Below are 18,445 nucleotides of genomic sequence, written 5' to 3'. Positions count from 1 at the left end.
TACTAGCTGCATGGGAAGGATGAATTTAAGTGCCTGGTGCATTAAGCTAGTCTCTTTGTGTTACCTCAGGCATTTCCTCAGCCTTTATATCTCCTTTCTTGCCAGTTCTGCCTCCCATCATTGAGGATTCCTCATCTGCCTCTTCTTCTTCATCCTCATGCTCAGTCTTAGGCTCAAGAATGCCAGTAACATCGGAGGGTGCCTGCTGGGAGGATGCCTCAGCACTGCTTACAGAAGCAGGAGTAGCAGCCTGGCCATCTACTGGCAGAGAGCCCTTCTGAGACAACTGATATGTAAAAGAAGATACAGAATAAGATGTTGGTCATTATAAATGCAGAACTGACAACACCGTGGCCAAAAAGCTGCAATTAATAAGTGTCCTTCACTGATGTCAGCTAGTAACAAATACTGTCACATGGCAGGATAGAAACACTCACTGGAGTGGGAGGATGCTGAGATGCAAGAGCAGCATTTGGTGTTGAGGGAGCCCCTCCTACTGGCTGCTGTAGTTGCATGGCTTTGTCAGTGTTAGCAGGCTGAGGTAGCTGCTGCTGACCAGCACCCAGGTTTAAGTGGGGCAAACTGGGGGTGTGAGGCTGTGGAGTCTGTGAACCTGGTAGGCTTGGAGGCGGTGTGAGGTGTGGAGTTGGTGTGCGGCTGCGTGCTGGAGAGGGAGAGCTCTGCCGGACAGCTGGACAGTGTGAAAGGCTGATGGACTGAGAGGGGGAGGATGACGGAGTCACTCCGACCCCATTGTTGGTGCCTAGAGAGCCCACTGATGCCCCGCTTCCCACTCCCCCAACCGAGGCAGGCTGGGCTAAAGGACTACTGGCTGGCAGCAACGGCGGTGTCGGAATTGGAGCATGCTAAAACACACACACACACACACACACACACACACACACACACACACACACACACACACAAACAGCATTCATAATGAAGAGGTGAATAAATGCAATACTTTTCAAAAAATGCCCAGACACAGAGAAGGAGCCTTACTGTCTGCATGCATGAGTATAGCTGCATGTCTGTGCTAAATTATTAAATGAAGCATAGCACTGGGTACTTGAGTTGATCAGTAATATAGGTTGTGAGAATGTCCGATGCAGATTTGATAAAAACTCTACATGCAGGTCCACAATTCAGTGCAAATTCATGTTGTGGCTATTCTAGCTCATAATACTGCAGTGCGGGGGTTTGACAAACAGTGCTAGATGGGAATTTCCCCTCTTACCTGGGCCATGCCACCCTGAGGGCCAGGTTGTGCCATACCAACTGGCCCAGTACCATGCATTGGGCTTGAACCCTGAAACTGGCCGGATGGTAGATACTGATTCTGCATTTGTGCAACATTAGGTGTTGCCATCCTTGAAGGCCCCATAGGCATCTGAAATATTGAAAAATAAACAATATATTTACGGCATTTGGCAGACACCCTTATCCAGAGCGACTTCTCATTTATATAACTGAGCAATTGAGGGTTAAGGGCCTTGCCCAAGGGCCCAACAGTGGTAGCTTGGCAGTGATGGGGCTTGAACTCCTGACCTTCTGATGAGTAACCCAGAGCCTTTAATCACTGAGCCACCACTCCCCCTCTAACATCATGCACAAGTTTGTGAACATATCTTAGGCTGGCAAGGAGACAGTGCCCATGTAATTAAATATTACACCTTAAAGTTCAAAGGATAGAACGTCCAACTTGTCAGGGCTATGTTTGTAAAGGATTACTGGCAAAAGCACATTTTACAACAGTCTCCAAAACTGCAGATACAATTTTTTGAGCCACACCCAATGACAGTTTGATTTCTAAACATAAATCCTTAAGCCACCACACTGTTTGAAATAAACAAAATTAATAAATAAAAAGTAAATTAAATAAATGTTTTAAAAAAGGGAAAATGTGTTAACCAATATATCCAAATGTTTTTTTTCCTGGTTTATTTGTTTGTTGGCATGATGGTGGGTGGTTTCCAACAATTTGTGGAGTCCATGCCATGAAGAATTGAGGCTGTTTTGAAAGCAATGGGAGGCCCTACTCAGTATTAGTATTTAGTGTTCCCAATAAAGTGAACTGAGAGTGCATACAACATACTAGGTAATAATTCTCCCACCCCTAAACAACCTTTGGTTCCCTACCCTCACCCAAGCACTGCTGGTGATTCACTTATAACTGACCACATTCCATAGGATATGACAATCATCTGATAAAGAATTTAGTCCATAGTATGATCAGCAGAGGCTACTATAACCTCTCTCAATCACTCAAATTCCTAAGCATTTCTTTGGTCCTTCTTACTCATTGATCTTGGACATTCACTTCTTTGCATTACTTTAGGGCTTTCATGGACAATTCCTACTGCCATGTACATTAAGCACAGATCTGGAACAGGCCTGATCTGTGTCTTGAATCCTATCTGTAATTTTAAGATGGCAAGTACAGGCAGTTGGGTCCATCACTTTACTTACCTGGTTGAGGGGTGTACTAAGTGGAAGTGGAGGAGTGGATCTCTGACCCATGGGCTGTATTTGATTAAATGGATTCATTCCTATCACAAACAGAAGCATTTAAATGAGTGAATTTGTATTTATAGTTCTAATATTTAGAACTGAAAAGGAAAACTGTGGCAACACTTAGCATCTAATGCACAGACCAGCAGGGTTCTGCATCCTGTTAACCATCTGATTTGGTCCAGTGGGCCGCACCATGGATGGATCGGATAGAGGGCCATCTACAGAGAGAACTAAAAATTGATTAGGCAGGATCGTGACAATACAGAAGTGTAAACTAATGAAATCTCTGCATAGGAACCTTATTGTTCTCAAACTCAGTGTATGTAATGCAAAACTGCAAACCATGTGTGCATTTTGCATTCTGAAAACAAGCACTGGTGACTAGCCTACTCACTTGGGGGAAGTCCTGGTGGTGGTCCTTGCTGCCCCATGCCAGGGGGTCCCTGCTGCATCCCAGCAGGAAGCATTCCAGGCATCATACCCTGTTTCTGCAACCTCATCCGCCGCTTCTCTTCCAGTTCCTTCTGTATCTTGTAGATCTTCTCTGCTAGCAAGTGGTAGTACTCAGCCTACAGGGTGGATTAAAGCAAAACATTTTCAAGATAAGCCCAAGACTTACTAAGAAAAATAACTAAATAAATAAAAATACAGACAACACAGTTGACATGGCAGATGGAAGAATTGTTACCCTGCTGTTTGCAGATTCGTACATGTCCCCCTCTACTTTACGAGCATAAGCCACTAGATTCTCCATGCGCCGGTCCTTCAGTGCAGCTGGATCTGGGGTAGGGAAGATGGCCTGGACACTGTTTCAAGAGAAGAAGAAACAACTTGCTGACTCTTTGTCAAGTGCACAAACACAGTGATCTACATCAGAAACTTTTATAGTAGAGGACAAGTGAACATATAAAGTCATCTTTGTTCGAGGAATTTCTATATTTGTTAATTTCCCTTAACCTGGATTACTGCACTTATGCAACTAACACTCTTGCCATACATTATCACTTTATGTGAGTACTAGCCCAGTCACTTTCACTTGTCTGGTGGGCTAGCTAAATAATTAATGATTTGTCCACCCCAGTATCTGTTAACAACGCTTGAATAATTATGAAGAAATGCATACAGTTTGTGGACGAGATGGTTGCGCAGATCCTGGGTGATGTCCTCATGCCAGTTCTTTCTCATGCCAGGACCAGCAGCTGGAGTGGCCACAGGCAGTGAGCCCATATTGCCCACACTACTACCATCACTTAAGAGACTAAAAGAAAGAGGAATGGGACAATGCCTTTACACATGTATGTCAAAATATTTAGTAGAATGTTATGGAATATCAAGCCTCAGGTTTCCAGAATTATGAGATTGAGAACCTCCTTGCTTTGCTTACTTTTGAGCATTCATGTTGACATGCAACATAGGATCTTGAAGAAGGTTAGATGGTTGACTCTGTGGTTGTACACCAACAGCCCCATTCACACCCATTGGGTTGCTACCTGTTAAAGCAATTGCAACATATGATTCACTTCACATACAATGAATTTAGCCATTAGCAAGCCAAAATATCTTCACAACAGTCATTCTATAAGATTTTAATATTCTGTAAGATTTCAAATTTTAAAAGAAGCAGTCAACTTGCAGTCTTAGTTAGGTACACTTACCCATATTGTTGAGTGGCCTAGGTGTTTGTTGGGCAGGCTGAGAGGATACCTGGTTACTCTGGTACGTGAGTCCCAGAGCAGCATAGGCTCTCTCAATGGAGCTGGGGTCTATCTGACCTGGAGTGTTAAGATTGGGAGCACTGTGTGGGCCACCTGATGCTGTACCCAAAGCAGTGCCTAAGCCCACATTAGCAGTGCTTAGTAGGGCTGTGGTTTGGGAAGATAGGGGTAGATGTTTGATTCAAGTGCATGGAAGAAATTGTAGTAGAAATATTTGATCTCCCATATAGAACATTATGCATACCCACATTTTAAGCAAATTCCAATCAAGTAACGTGGTATAGGACTAATGTCCAAAACAACGTACATCATACCAGTCACCTGGTGAAATGATACACACACTCACACTGTTGATTCCTCTTATCTCCTGCATTCTTCAGTGGCAAACACACAGGGCAGTCATGCCTCGTACAGTTCTTCCAATGGGAGATGATCTGTCGTGATGAGGCACAGTGTGCCACTGGAAATTAAAGTGACAAATATTTGGTTTAATTATAGTGAAAAGGTATTTTGCCCCATCCTGATTTCTTCTGATTTTGTGTATATCTCAGACAAAATTGCTTCAGAAATTAAAACAAATTCTTAGACAAAGGCAACCGGAGTAAACACAAAATACAGTTTCAAAATGAAAATGTTATTTACTGAAGCAAAAAAGTTATACAATACAGGGCCTGTGTGAAAATGTATTTGCTCCTGTAGTTATTAATTCCCCAAAACTATGAAACTGCATTCATAATGAGATTCAGCTGGACTAGACTCAACCAGGTCTGATTACTGTAAACCCTGTTCAAGCAAATCAACACTTAAACAGAACTTTTTCCAACAGCATGTTTGTTAAAAAGGTCTTACCCAGTAACACACTATGCCAAAACTGAAAGAAATTCCAGAAAGGAAGAGGAATGTGATTGAAATACATCAGTCTGGGAAGGGTTACAAAGCTATTTCAATGGCTCTGGGACACCAAAGAACCACAGCGAAAGCCATTATCTCCAAATGGAAAAACTCGACACAGTAGTGAACCTTCCTAGAAGTGTCCGACCTTCCAAAATTCCTCCAAGAATACAGCAACGACTCTTCCAGGAAGTCACAAAAGAGCCAAGGACATCATCAAAGGTCCTTTTGCATCAATAAAAATCACTGCTTATGACTCCACGATCGGAAAGACACTAGGCAAAAATGGCATCCGTGGAGCAGTGACTAGGTGAAAACCACTGCTAACCCAGAAGAATGTTAAGGCTCATCTGAATTTTGCCAAAACACACTTTGATGATCCTCAAAGGAGTCGAAAGTGGAACTGTTTGGAAGACAGGGGTCCCGTTACATCTGGTGTAACACAGAATTTCACAAAATGAACATCATACCTACAGTCAAGCATGGTGGTGGAAGTGTGATGGTGTGGGGATGCTTTTCTGCTTCAGGGACTGGGCAACTTGCAATAATTGAGAGAAACATGAATTCTGGTATAGAGCAGAAAAGCCTAAAGGAGAATGTCCAGTCTTCAATCCGAGAGTTGAAACTCAAGCACAACTGGATTATGCAGCAAGACAACTATCCAATGCATAGGAGTAAGTCCTAGAAGTAAGTGAAAGACTGATCTCCGGTTATCAGAAGCATTTGGTTGCAGTTATTGCTGCTAAAAGGTGGCACGACCAGATTTTACATTTAAGGGGGCAATTAGGTTATTGTTTTTTTTTTTGTTTTTTTTATACATTGATGAAGTGTTGGGTCACTTTTTTGCTTCAATAAAAAAAAAAAAAAAACTCTATTGTGCATCTACTCAGGTTGCCTTTGTTTTATGTTGCATTTTATCTGAACATTTAAAACTATTTAATAAGGGACATAATAGGAGACAAAAAAAAACAGAATAAATCAGGATTGGGGCAAATATTTTTTTCACAGTAAAAAGGGAGAAACTATAGGACAACTTCTCCACATTTGCAACAACTAAAGGAATTATTAGTCACTGAATATAATAAGTTGTGAACACATTACATATTCAGTGCCCTCCACTAATATTGGCAGACTTAGTAAATATGAGCAAAGAAGGCTGTGAAGAATTGTCTTTATTGTTTAACCTTTTGTTCGAGAAAGTCATGAATTCACATGAGAAAAATATATTTCAAGATTATTCCCATTGATATTTTAAATTTTATTTAGTACACCTGGGTACTAAAAACAATTTCCTGACCAGGAACAGGAAATTGTTCAACCATGACTTTCACAGGGGTATAAATACAAGGTAACACATGAATGACTAAGGGAATTTGGCATATAACAAATGGGTAAGACCAAGGAATATAGCAGTGATGTGCAGCAAAAGGTTGTTGAACTTCACAAAATGGGAAGTGGCTGTAAGAAAATGGCACAAGCATTGAACATGCCCATTTCCACCATCAGGACAATAATTAAGAAGTTCCAGTCAACTGGAACCATTATGAATCAACCTGGAAATGGACGTGTGTCTATATCGTCTCAACAAACTAAGAGGATGGTTCAAGTGGCCAAAAAAAATCTCCAAGGATCACAGCTTGAGAAGTGCAGAAGTTGCGTCTTGTGGTCAGAAAAAGTCTCCAAAACTACAATCTAAAGTCACCTACATCACCACAAGTTGTTTGGAAGGGTTTCAAGAAAAAGCCTCTACTCTCATCGAAAAACAAACTCAAGCGTCTTCAGTTTGCCAGACACGACTGGAACTTCAAATGGGATCAGGTTCTATGGTCAAATGAAACCAAAATAGAGCTTTTTGGCAATAAACACCAGAGGTGGTTTTGACGCACACAGAGAGGTAGCCATATGGAAAAGTACCTCATGCCCACGGTTAAATACGGTGGTGGCTCTTTAATGTTTTTGGCCTGTTTTTCTTCCAGAGAACCTGGAAATTTTGTTAGGATAAATGGCATAATGGACTATAAAAAAATCAACAGATATTAAATGAAAACCTGACAGTCTCTGCCAGAAAGCTTAAAATGGGCCATGGTTGGCTCTTCCAGCAGGCAATGATCCAAAACATGCATCAAAATCAACAAAAAATGGCTTACTGACCACAAAATCAAGATCCTGCCATGGCCATCCCAGTCCCCTGACTTGAAACCCATAGAAAACCTGTGGGGTGAACTGAAGAGGAGAGTCCACCAGCGTGGACCTCGATATTTGAAGGATCTGCAGAGATTCTGTATGGAATAATGGTCTCAGATCTCTCGCCATGTATTCTCCAACCTCATCAGGCATTATAGGAGAAGACTCAGAGCTGTTATTTTGGCAAAGGGAGGTAACAAACTGTCAAATATAGGTGTGCAACAATAATTGGCACCCTTTGTCAATAATTTTTTTTGGTAAACACATGTTTTGTCTGCAAATGTTTGAGATCCATGAGAGCAGAGTGTTTTTGTGTTTTGGGCAATTAAAAAAATCTATATGAATCCAGCTGGATTTAGGCCCAATTATCAGGTTAATCACATCTCATTATTTGACAGCTGAGCATGTGCACTTGGAAGGAAAAAGTGTATCCACCAGCAAGTCACGCACGCTCCAACCAGTCAAAAATAAACTGAAAATGATGGATGAAAAATATAATGCCCATGATAAGAAAAAAATTATGTGGTGTTTAGCATTACTCCACTACTTAATAAAATAGTTCAACTACTTGATAGATACTCCATTTCAAAACTATAAAACTTCAACAAAATAAATTATGGGTAGGTAGCAATGCTATGCTTTTCCTGTGACCCAACCCCTGGCACCACGCTCACTACAGAACCCACAGTGTCATTCACAGTCATTCTAGACCAAGCACCAATCTGCTTGAATGGGGAGAGACGCATACCATATACCACAAGTTCTTTTAAAGAATTACTGTAATTTGATTTGCTAGGGTTTAATTACATTGTGCAGACTGATTAAATTACCATTATATTGAGAGCCAACATCTCCCAACATCCCCATGGAAATATAATAATAAAGGAGTTTTTATTATTATTATTATTATTATTATTTACACGGCACTTTAGATGTCTTTATAACCCAGTCTTTTTACTTTAGTTATTTCATTAAAGTGCAGTACTTTGACTTTGCATGACGTTCTCGCTGCTCTACCCATCTCTGGGCAAATCCATCACTGCCACTAAAATAAAATAAAATAAGATTGAATGACTGGTTTCCCTTTATCAGATAACTGAAGTGCTTGTAAACATGTTGATTGGATTATTGACAAAAGAGTTCTTGCATTTGCAAGAATTACTGTGTGCTATGCTTGTGCAATAACAATTTTATTGTCCCAACACGATATTACACTGCCACAATACCCAGTTTACTCTGATTAAATTACCAGACCAGTACAAGTTACCACTCAAAACTATACTAAAAGAGCAATAATTTTCTCCTTCATAAAATAGGAGTGCTTTGTGTAGGTGTTTTGAACAGTCCGATATTAATCAACACCATCTGGAAACCCTACCACCTTCCCCTAATCTCACATGTTTACTACTGAACTTGTAAGAATGCTCTTGCTTTCTGTCAAGTTGAATGCATCACTGTATGTTTGACTTGGCAAAAATTAGACAAGTATATATTTAACACCACTTAACTAAATATAATAGGAATTGCACTTTCACTTTGCAGCTAACAAGCACCAAAAAATAATAAATAATTAAATAAATAAATGGAAATTGAGCTCAAAAGATAAAATAGGCCTACATCAAAATGTCAGAAATAACATAATTAACAATGTTAATGGTAGTGGTTAAGGGACAACTATAAAGAATTATATTGGAAATGTACTGTTTTTTTTGTTGTTGTTTAACTGTTGTTTACTGCAGAATCCATAATCCAGCTGAATTTTATTCACCACTGCCAGCCAAAGGTTCTACTTGCATAACTGATAATATTAATACTCCATCTCTCTTTATAAACCTAAAATGTATTTTTTTTCTGGAAATGCTTGTTCTTCTGTCTTAATACTCCATCTCTCCTTATAAACATAAAATGTTTTTTTCTGGAAATTGGAAATGCTTGTTCTTCTGTCTTCTTTAAGCCATTTGCTCTGGGCAATTAAATTGTGGAATATTGATTTTTATTTCCCCAAACCTACTTTGTACATACAACTTACACATACAACATACACACTCTAAATTCACGAGTAGCCCTCGTTCAACCTACCCTGGCAGGATTTGCCAGCCTGGCAGTGAGTCATGTGGTTGAGGACGTTCTTCATAGTGCGGCAGTGGGGCAGGTTGCACTGGCGTATCTCCCCATTAGCCTGCTCCCGCCGCTGGCATTTGTGGGCATGGAGCAGGAGAACCAGCTGCTGTTGTATGAGTTTGCGTTTTTCTGGGTCAGCGGTAGGAGGAACTCCTGCTCCTACTGATGCAGCTGATGATGGACCAAGCCCTCCCTGGGCATTAGGTACAATCCCTGCTGCCCCTCCAGCACTACCAGCTGTTGACTGCTGGGAAGCCTGGGAGAGGGAGACAGCAGGAAAGAAATATGCTTGGAGATGTGTTTTTTTAATGTACCTATTAAAGTGTTGTACTCATGTCCATATGTTGCAAGACAGATGCAAAGACACCATCAGTCATACTCTTATGCACTGATGTTTCATTAAAAAAAAATTTATGATGACAAAGAACAAGGCCAGTTGTGCGCCAAGTAGAAGATATGAGGTCAGTTTTCCTAGCTCATGTAATATTTATATGGAAGGTGAGATGTATGAAATATAACTCCTTGATTATAAAATAAAAATCAGTGGAAGCCCTTTAAACTTCATGAAATCTAGCTACTCACCATGGACGGCATGCTTGACATAGGCTGGGGTTTTTTGTCCATGTTGAATTGGGCTAAGCTGTTGGTTAAACCTGGTTTGTTCATGAGCTGCGGTGCAAGCCCTCCACCACTCAGACTCTGACCTGCATTTGGATTATAGGGGCCTCCATAGGTGCCTGCACCTCCCATCATCCCCATCTGGAGCCACATGGGAAAGAATGGAAACATAAGAATATAAAAGAAAGGAGGCAAGACAGAGACGCGGATTATAATATGTAATAAATTATTAAAATGTACACAACCCTAGCTTAAAGAATACATTTGCCTTAACATCGCTCAATAGCTAGAGAACCAGACAAATATTTAGGAGATGCCAATAACCTAGACTGGATTCATCCCATTTTAATAAACCTATTGCACACCCATCAGTGACAACACTTTATACATTTAACACACATCCCCTACACTTAGTCATACTTAATACATTTCATTTTGTACAATTAATACAACAAAACGGTCAAGAAATTTGGTTCAGGAAATTAAGTACTAAACAGGTCCACACCAAAGAAAGCACATCTCTTTCCCAGAAAGTTACTGTAGCATATAATTATTAAATATATTCAGCATTCACCAGTGTGTACAAACTGGTTGCTCTGCTTTTACTTCTGTGTGACATACATAGTATGTATGTCACACACTGCAGAAAAGAAACTTGTCGCAAAACACACCAACAAATGTAACAAGGAAGTGAAGTGAAACAAAAAAAAAGGGGGTGGAAACAACAACAAACAGTAAAAAAAGACTCCTGGAAAAGGTAAACCGTACTGTTGTAACTCCAGGAGTACCCCACCTTGTTTAATACTCCAGGCTGCGGTGCTCTTAGTCCACTTTGGCCTCCTGCTGCCTGCTGCTGTAGGGTCTCAGCCAGCAGGTTACTGTTACTGCCCATGCCTGGATTGGGGTAGCCCATTCTAGGTGTTCCATTCATCATCTGTCCTCCCATCATGCCTTGCTGCTGAGGTGTAGGGGCCCCTTGTTGCTGCTGACCACTACCTTTCTGAGGTACAAGCATAGTTCTGTTTATGCCACCCATCATTCCTGCCATCTGTTGCTGTTGAAGTAGGTTGGCCTGCTGAGGGGAGAGGTGCTGCTGCCCCTGAGGCATCATGTTCTGGGGTCCTGGAGATGCCTTCATGCTCCCAATAAGCCCCATAGATGCCCCAGCTGGACTGCCTCCTTGCTGCTGTTGCGCTGCTACAGGCGGTGCTCCCGATCGGAGCAGCTCAGAGAGTTGTTTGTGCTTGGCAGCTGCATCCTGGCCAGCAGTGCCAACCCCTCCAAGCCCACCGATTGCTACACCGCCTCCACCTAAACTGGTGTGGAGCTGCCCTAGGTCCCCTCCATTCGCCACAGCTAGGTCAGAGGAGCTGATGAGCTCATCTGGCAGGTCATGCTCCAGGTCAAAGAGTGAGCTAAAGTCTTTTATATAAAAAAAAAAAAAAAAAAAAAAAAAAAAAAAAAAGGAGAGAGAGAGGAACACAACTGTTACTGTTTTTGTCATAAGGTCAAAGCATGAAGATGGAGGCACATAACTGCTAAGAGGAAAAGATTCTTACAGTCTACCCATCAACCCAATTTGAGAATTCAACACACTGGCTGCCACTGTGATCTGTGATTTACTACAAGTAACATTTAGCCAGTTCTGCATTTTATCATGAGGGGTTCTCAAAGTATTTTTCTGCTGCGAATTACCTACCTACCTCCTGCAAATAAACTACCTTAACGAACTGCTTAATGAGAACACCACCACACTGATTTTATTTTTAAAAATACAGTTGTGTGTTTGGAGAGAGTGAACATGATTAATGATTTATTTTTACATGTGCTACTGGTTTAACACATCTTCAGGTCTTCTGCACATTAACAAGAACCAAAATCGGTTTATAAAAATGAATAAGATCATGTCAGAGGGGCTTTTGACAGCAACAGACAATTTGTTCAGAAATACAGGCTCTGTGTGTGTTTAGTTGCACATTGACTGAGTCCTCGAAATGTTTTCAATATACAAAAATGTATACAATGTTATTCCACAAGATCATCGTAAATAATACACGGGCTGTTAAGAAATCATTCCTCATAAGGAGGTGTCCAAAATATACAAAATTACAGGAAAAACACCTGAATGAGTTCAGCAGCTGCCACATTAGGATACAACGTTGTAACCACTTTGTGTGCAAGATCTAAACTTAAAGAAGATATTTAAGTTCCCACCAACCCCCAAACAGACCGGTGTATATGCAATACTAAAATTTCGTGCCCCTTCTTAAGTCCACAGGTCCATTAGTAGCGTTAGGGCTGAACAATAGAAACACATGCAGATGGGAAAGAGAAAAAAATGACCCAACATAACCGCGTATTTGTAACAACTAGCTAGCTGGACTGGCTTCGCTGGTCAGTCAAACTGGGATCATAGCCAGTGTGACTGATATCGGTTTATGTCAAACATTATTAATAGTCGCCAAGTGTGTTTATTTTCTACTTAACGTGTTAATAAACCGAAGTCTGTCGTGTTTCCCAAGACGACGCCAAAGCAAGTTAGCCAACTAGCTAACAATGCCAGAGGGAGTCGGAGTTCTAACAACTGGGCCTGGAGCTGCGGCATTTACAGCTATTCACGGTGTTCACACCAGCTAGCTGACCAGCTAACAATATTAAATCACATCCCTGCATCGCAAAGCGAACAAAATACCAAAAGACAATCCCAGAAGTTGTTTGTTAAACAAGTACTAGGATCCTAAACTGAGAGTTGCGTCTTCAAACCGACTTCGGTTTAACTTTATAGCTCTAAGTTTTTACGTTGTTTGGAAAACAAACTAGCCAGCGTTAGCTAACCAGGCTAATGAGGGTTGATCTTGGTCGATTGTTAGCCAGCAAGAGATGAGTTTTGACGTAGCAAGTTAGCTCGTTCAAATATCAAACCTCACAACAAAAATCAGGCAATGTTTCGATATATACTATTCAGCCAGACAACTGAACGTTATAATCAAGACAAATATCTGTGGACGTAGCTTAGAGCTAATTGTTTCATTAAGTCGACACATCTTAGCCGAACTAAGTATTGTCACTGACAAACTAAGAGAACGTAATTAAAGTCACTGTGAGTGTGTTTGACTGGAGCTAGGGGAAGTGTTATCCTCTCTAAACTAGATCATCACGCTTGCTGTTTTGTTGTTTAGTTTGGCACCTTACAAAAAAAATAAACCCATCAGCCACCAAACTACATCTTTGGCATCTGGCTACAATGTTGTGATCAGTACGTGCAAAATCTGTGAAACAGCACTCCCCAGCTTAACTACGAGCCAAGCCGCATGCTAATGTTGTTGATGTAAGCTAATGTTGTTGCTAACTAACTAACAAGTTAGCCGCCTTAGCACCCAACGGGCACAATTCATAAACCTGGAATGACAAGCTAGGCTAACGCTAAGCTAGTCCTGTATGGTTCTACGTCGTTAGCTTGAAAACTAGCTGCGTTTGCTAGCTACGGCAAAAACATATACACACACACACACACACACAGAGAGAGAGAGAGAGAGAGAGCGAGAGAGAGAGAAAACCCATCACACGCTTCTGCCCAACATGACAAGTCACGCACGGGCAAAAACGGGCGACAGAAGGGTTAAACATCGTAAATAATTCTGTCTTTAGTTATTTGCAAGATAAAATAAAAAGCATATTTACCGTTTCCATCGCTGGCGGAGGCAGAAAGTGCCGGAGAAGATAGTTTAGGCCTCTTGGCTGAAGGCGGGCCAGACTCCAGAACGTTCTCAGCCATATTTTTACGAATAAAAAAATATATATATCCACAAAAATAGGCGTCGTCGCCCAGTAGCAAGCCTCGTCTTTTTTGTCGCCTTCAAAATTCGACTTTTCCCCCTCCTTTTTAGGGACGAAGGAGGGGAAAGTCCCGTGTACAAAATACTCCTCTTTCCTGGGTTCGCCTCTCGGTTTCAGCTTCAGCGGATCAACCCCCTCCCCAGCGCGATTTTTGTTCTTTATAAATTTGTGCGAGCGGAGGAGGAGGAAGAGGAGGAAGAGAAGGGGGAGTCGGCCTCAGACCATCAAAAGACTCACGTACTAACCCCCTGACCCACTCGTAAACATACAACACACCCGTTTCCCCGTTTTGCTCGTATTTCTTATTAGACGGCAGCGTTGAGACAAGCAAATCTGACAGCGCGCGACGCTAATATAACCTGCACTTTACTTAACTGTTAGATTAAAATATTGGTGCAATGTTACGGTTGTATTTCTGAATTATTATTGTTGGTATGTTTTTGTTTGTATTTAAAATGTTTTATCCTTTTTTGATAACATGGCGCTCTGGTCAATTTGTTGGTTGTCTGTAAATCAAGAAAATGTCTTGAAACCCAAAAATAAATATTGTGTTTTCATGCAGGATTAAATGTCAAGCTTGACTTTTAGGGAAGTGGTTCTCGAAGTTGGGTCTGGTACTCTCAGGAGTCAGTGATTTTTTTAAATTGTTTGTTTGTTTGTTTGTTTGTTTTATTTTGTTACAGCAGTGGAAATCACAACCCATTATTACCAAAGTTATAAGATATTTATTATTGAGTTCTTATAGTTAGTAGCCTGTATGACTTGTCACCTCAGTGGAATGAGTTTAAACCAAACCTCAATAAATGTAACATGTTCTGTATGTGGAAAGTTAAGGAATCAAAAGATCTTTGGGTGCAATAAATAGCAAAAAAAGAAGTATTTTTACAGATGCATCTCAAAAAATTCGAATACTATGAAAAAGTTAGTTTTTTCCCGTAATTTAATTCAAAAAGTGGAACTTTCATATATTCTAGATTCATTACATAAAGTGAAATATTTCAAGTCTTTTTTTTTAGTTTAATCTTCATGATTATGGCTTACAGCTCATGGAAATCCAATATCTAGTATCTCAAAATATTAGAATAAAGAATTTGTAATACAGAAATGTCGACCTGAGAAGAGATCTGACCAACTAATGAACTCAAAACACCTGCAAAAGTTTCCTGAGCCTTTAATCTCTCAGTCTGGTTCGGTACACAACCACTATCATGGGGAAAATGAAAGTAAATTTTGCATTTCATTTGGAAATCAAGGTCCCAGAGTCTGGAGGAAGAGTGGAGAGACACAGAATCCAAGTTGCTTGAAGTCCAGTGTGACGTTTCCACAGTCAGTGATGATTTGGGGTGCCACGTCATCTGCTGGTGTTGGTCCACTGTGTTTTCTCAAATCGAGAGTCAATGCAGCATCTACCAGGAGATTTTAGAGCAATTCATGCTTCCATCTGTTGACAAGCTTTATGGAGATGTTGATTTCCTTTTCCAGCAGGACTTGGCACCTGCCCATGGTGCCAAAACTACTAGTAACTGATTTACTGACCATGGTATTACTGTGCTTGATTGGCCAGCCAACTCACCTGACCTGAACCCCACAGAGAATCTATGAGAGACAACAGACCCAACAATACAGATGAGCTGAAGGCCGCTATCAAAGCAACCTGGGCTTCCAGAACACCTCAGCAGTGCCACAGGCTGATTGCCTCCACTGATGCAGTAATTCATGCAAAAGGAATCCCAACCAAGTACTGAGTGCATAAATTAACATACTTTTCAGAAGGTCGACATTTCTGTCCATCACCTACACAATGATACCAGGAGTAAGGATGGTGGGTTTTTCAGCCACTGATTAATTTACCCATCTCTGGAGCGTGTTTATGAGAACAAGTAAATGCTTAGTGATCCACACACATGTTGAGACAGTTAGCAACTATGCACTGTTGCACTGCTAAACAGTAATGCACAATTCCGTAACAAGAAATCATTCACTGGCATCACATATTTGCATTGCTATTGAGTAACAGTAGAATAACCTACTGCTGTAATTGGTGAAACAAACCAACTTTAGTATTTGACTGCACAAACTATATACTGAACAAATGGCCTGATAGAAATTTTGAAAATATTAAAAATAAATACATAGTTTTGTTTTAAAGCAAATATCCAGTCTTAATCCCTCAAATAATTACCATTTAATGTAATGTTTAAATAGTTAAATAAATTAACATGTTTATATGTGTTATGTAATTATATTATCAATGCACTTACTTTTATGGATCCTGGTGATGTGAACTACTGTCCCCTCCGAAAGTGTTGGAATGGCAAGCCAATTAATTTATTTGTGCTTTACACCAAAGACCAAAGGGTTTGAGATCAAAATATGTATATGAGATGAGAGTTTAGGATTTCAGCTTTAATTTCCTTGTATTTATATCTAGATCTGTTAAACAACATAAAAAATTGAACCTTTTTTTATCAGACCACCCACTTTTTAGCTGAGCAAAAGTATAGGAACAGAACAGTCTTAAAGTAAATAACACTTAATATTTGGTTGCATATCCTTAGCTTACTGCATCAAGCTTATGACTTAGTGACATCACCAAATTCTTGGTTTCTTCTTTTGTGATGCTTTTCCAGACTTGTATCATAGCCTCTTTCAGTTGTTGTTTGTTTTGGGGTGTCTCTCCTTTCAGTCTCCTCTTCAGGAGGTGAAATGCATGCTTGATTAGGTTAAGGTCTGGTGATTTACTTGGCCAGTCTAAAACCTTTCACTTTTTCCCCATGATAAAGTCCTTTTTTGAGTTGGCAGTGTATTTGAGGTCATTGCCTTGCTGCATGATAAAGTTCCTCCTAATTAATTTGGATGAATTTCTCTGTAAATTGGCAGACAGAATGTTTCTGTAGACTTCTGAATTCATTCCGCTGCTAACATCATGAGTTACATCATTAATAAAGATTAGTGAGCCCATTCCAGAAGCAGCCATGCAAGCCCAAGTCATGACACTACCTCCACCATGTTTCACGGTTGAGTTTGTATGTTTTGGGTCATGAGCAGATCCTTTCTTTCTCCACACTTTGGCCTTTCCATCACTTTGGTAAAAGTTAATCTTGGTTCCAGAAATTGTGTCGCTCATCTCTGTATTTCTTTGCGAATTCCAATCTGGCTTTCTGATTCTTATTGCTGATGAGTGGTTTGCATCTTGTGGTACGGCCGCTATATTTCTGCTCTTGAAGTCTTCTTCAAACAGTGGATTGTGATGCCTTCACCCCTGTCCTGTGGAGGTAGGTGATGTCACTCACTGTTGTTTTTGGGTTTTTCTTCACAGCTCTCACAATGTTTTTGTCATAAGCTGTTGTTGTTTTCACTGGCTGACCCAATCGGTGTCTGTCGCTCAGTGCACCAGTGGTTTCTTTCTTTTTCAGATCATTCTAAATTGTTATATTGGCTATGCCCAATGTTTGTCCAGTGCCTCTGATTGATTTTCCCTCTTTTCTCAGCTTCAAAATGGCTTGCTTTTCTCCCATAGACAGTTCTCTGATCTTCAACCCACAAAATGCAGTGCCTGAACGTCATCAAGAATCATTAGAACTACAGCTGAAATTGTGTGTTATGGTCAGTTGAGAACACAATCAATCTTTTTGTCTGTTCACACCATCACCATGTTTGGTGAAGAATGGGGACTGCATAGTAGCTTGAAATATCACTAATTGCATGCGATATTCCTTTTATACAGTCACTGAGCACTTTATTAGGAACACCTGTACACTTACACATTCATGCAATGTTCATGCTCAACAGTGTCTAGAGTTGACTCAGAATGGTGCAATAAAGAAAAAACATCTAGTGAGTGTCAGCTCTGCAGATGGAAAGGCTTTGTTGATGGGATAGGTCAACAGAGAATGCCCAGACTGGTTGGAGCTAACAGAAAGCTACAGAAACTAACATAACCACTCTGTACAATTGTGGTGAGCAGAAAAGCATCGAAGAATGCACAACAATTCCAACTTTGAGGCGGATGCACTACAACAGCAGAAGACCATATTGGGTTCCACTTCTGCCAGCCAAGAACAGAAAGCTGAGGCTGCAGTGGACATAGGTTACCCAAAATTGGACAGCTGAAGACTGGAAAAACGTAGCCTAGTCTGATGAATCTCAATTTCTTCTGAGAAACACACATGGTAGGGTCAGAATTTGGCACCAACATCATGAATCCACTGACCCAACCTGTCTTTTGTAAACAGCCCAGACTGGCATAAGTGGTGTAATGATGTGGGGAATGTTTTCTTGGTATATTTTGGGCCTGTTAATAGTAATCAATCATCACTTGAATGCCACAGCCTATTTGAGTATTGTTGCTGATTCTGTGCATCCCTTCAGGGCCACAATTTACCATCTTCTAATGGCTAACAGCATGACAATGCATCATGTCACAAAGCAAATGTGATATCACAACAAACCATTGACTACATTTCCCACCCTGTACTGCGGTTTACAAACATGGCTGCCATAGCCTGCAATTCCCAGAACACTCGCCTTCATTCTAATCACACACACCTGCATCCAATCTCCCA

The 18,445-nt window shown here is 40.6% G+C and overlaps 1 protein-coding gene across 6 annotated transcripts in view; it reads right to left on the bottom strand.

Moving 5' to 3' along the window:
- ep300a (E1A binding protein p300 a) overlaps nt 1-14,167 on the bottom strand; it is a 29,691-nt gene extending 15,524 nt beyond the window's left edge. For 2 of the 6 annotated variants that reach the window (XM_017483647.3, XM_017483652.3), the window contains exons 1-15: nt 13,725-14,167; nt 10,837-11,465; nt 10,008-10,184; nt 9,384-9,681; nt 4,570-4,689; nt 4,170-4,376; nt 3,899-4,004; nt 3,638-3,772; nt 3,203-3,320; nt 2,909-3,083; nt 2,655-2,744; nt 2,470-2,549; nt 1,238-1,390; nt 438-866; nt 65-286 (exon numbers count right to left, since the gene is read on the bottom strand). In XM_017483647.3, the coding sequence (XP_017339136.1) occupies nt 65-286; nt 438-866; nt 1,238-1,390; nt 2,470-2,549; nt 2,655-2,744; nt 2,909-3,083; nt 3,203-3,320; nt 3,638-3,772; nt 3,899-4,004; nt 4,170-4,376; nt 4,570-4,689; nt 9,384-9,681; nt 10,008-10,184; nt 10,837-11,465; nt 13,725-13,818 (3,033 nt within the window). In that variant the 5' untranslated portion in view covers nt 13,819-14,167. The remainder of the gene's footprint in view (nt 1-64; nt 287-437; nt 867-1,237; nt 1,391-2,469; nt 2,550-2,654; nt 2,745-2,908; nt 3,084-3,202; nt 3,321-3,637; nt 3,773-3,898; nt 4,005-4,169; nt 4,377-4,569; nt 4,690-9,383; nt 9,682-10,007; nt 10,185-10,836; nt 11,466-13,724) is intronic. The other 4 variants (XM_017483651.3, XM_017483653.3, XM_017483650.3 and 1 more) reach the window with 3 other exon arrangements.
- Nucleotides 14,168-18,445: the final 4,278 nt, after the last annotated feature.

This window comes from Ictalurus punctatus, chromosome 13 (assembly GCF_001660625.3).
Source record: "Ictalurus punctatus breed USDA103 chromosome 13, Coco_2.0, whole genome shotgun sequence".
In the NCBI taxonomy this organism is placed as follows: domain Eukaryota; kingdom Metazoa; phylum Chordata; class Actinopteri; order Siluriformes; family Ictaluridae; genus Ictalurus; species Ictalurus punctatus.
This window is presented reverse-complemented; position numbering and strand designations above follow the sequence as displayed.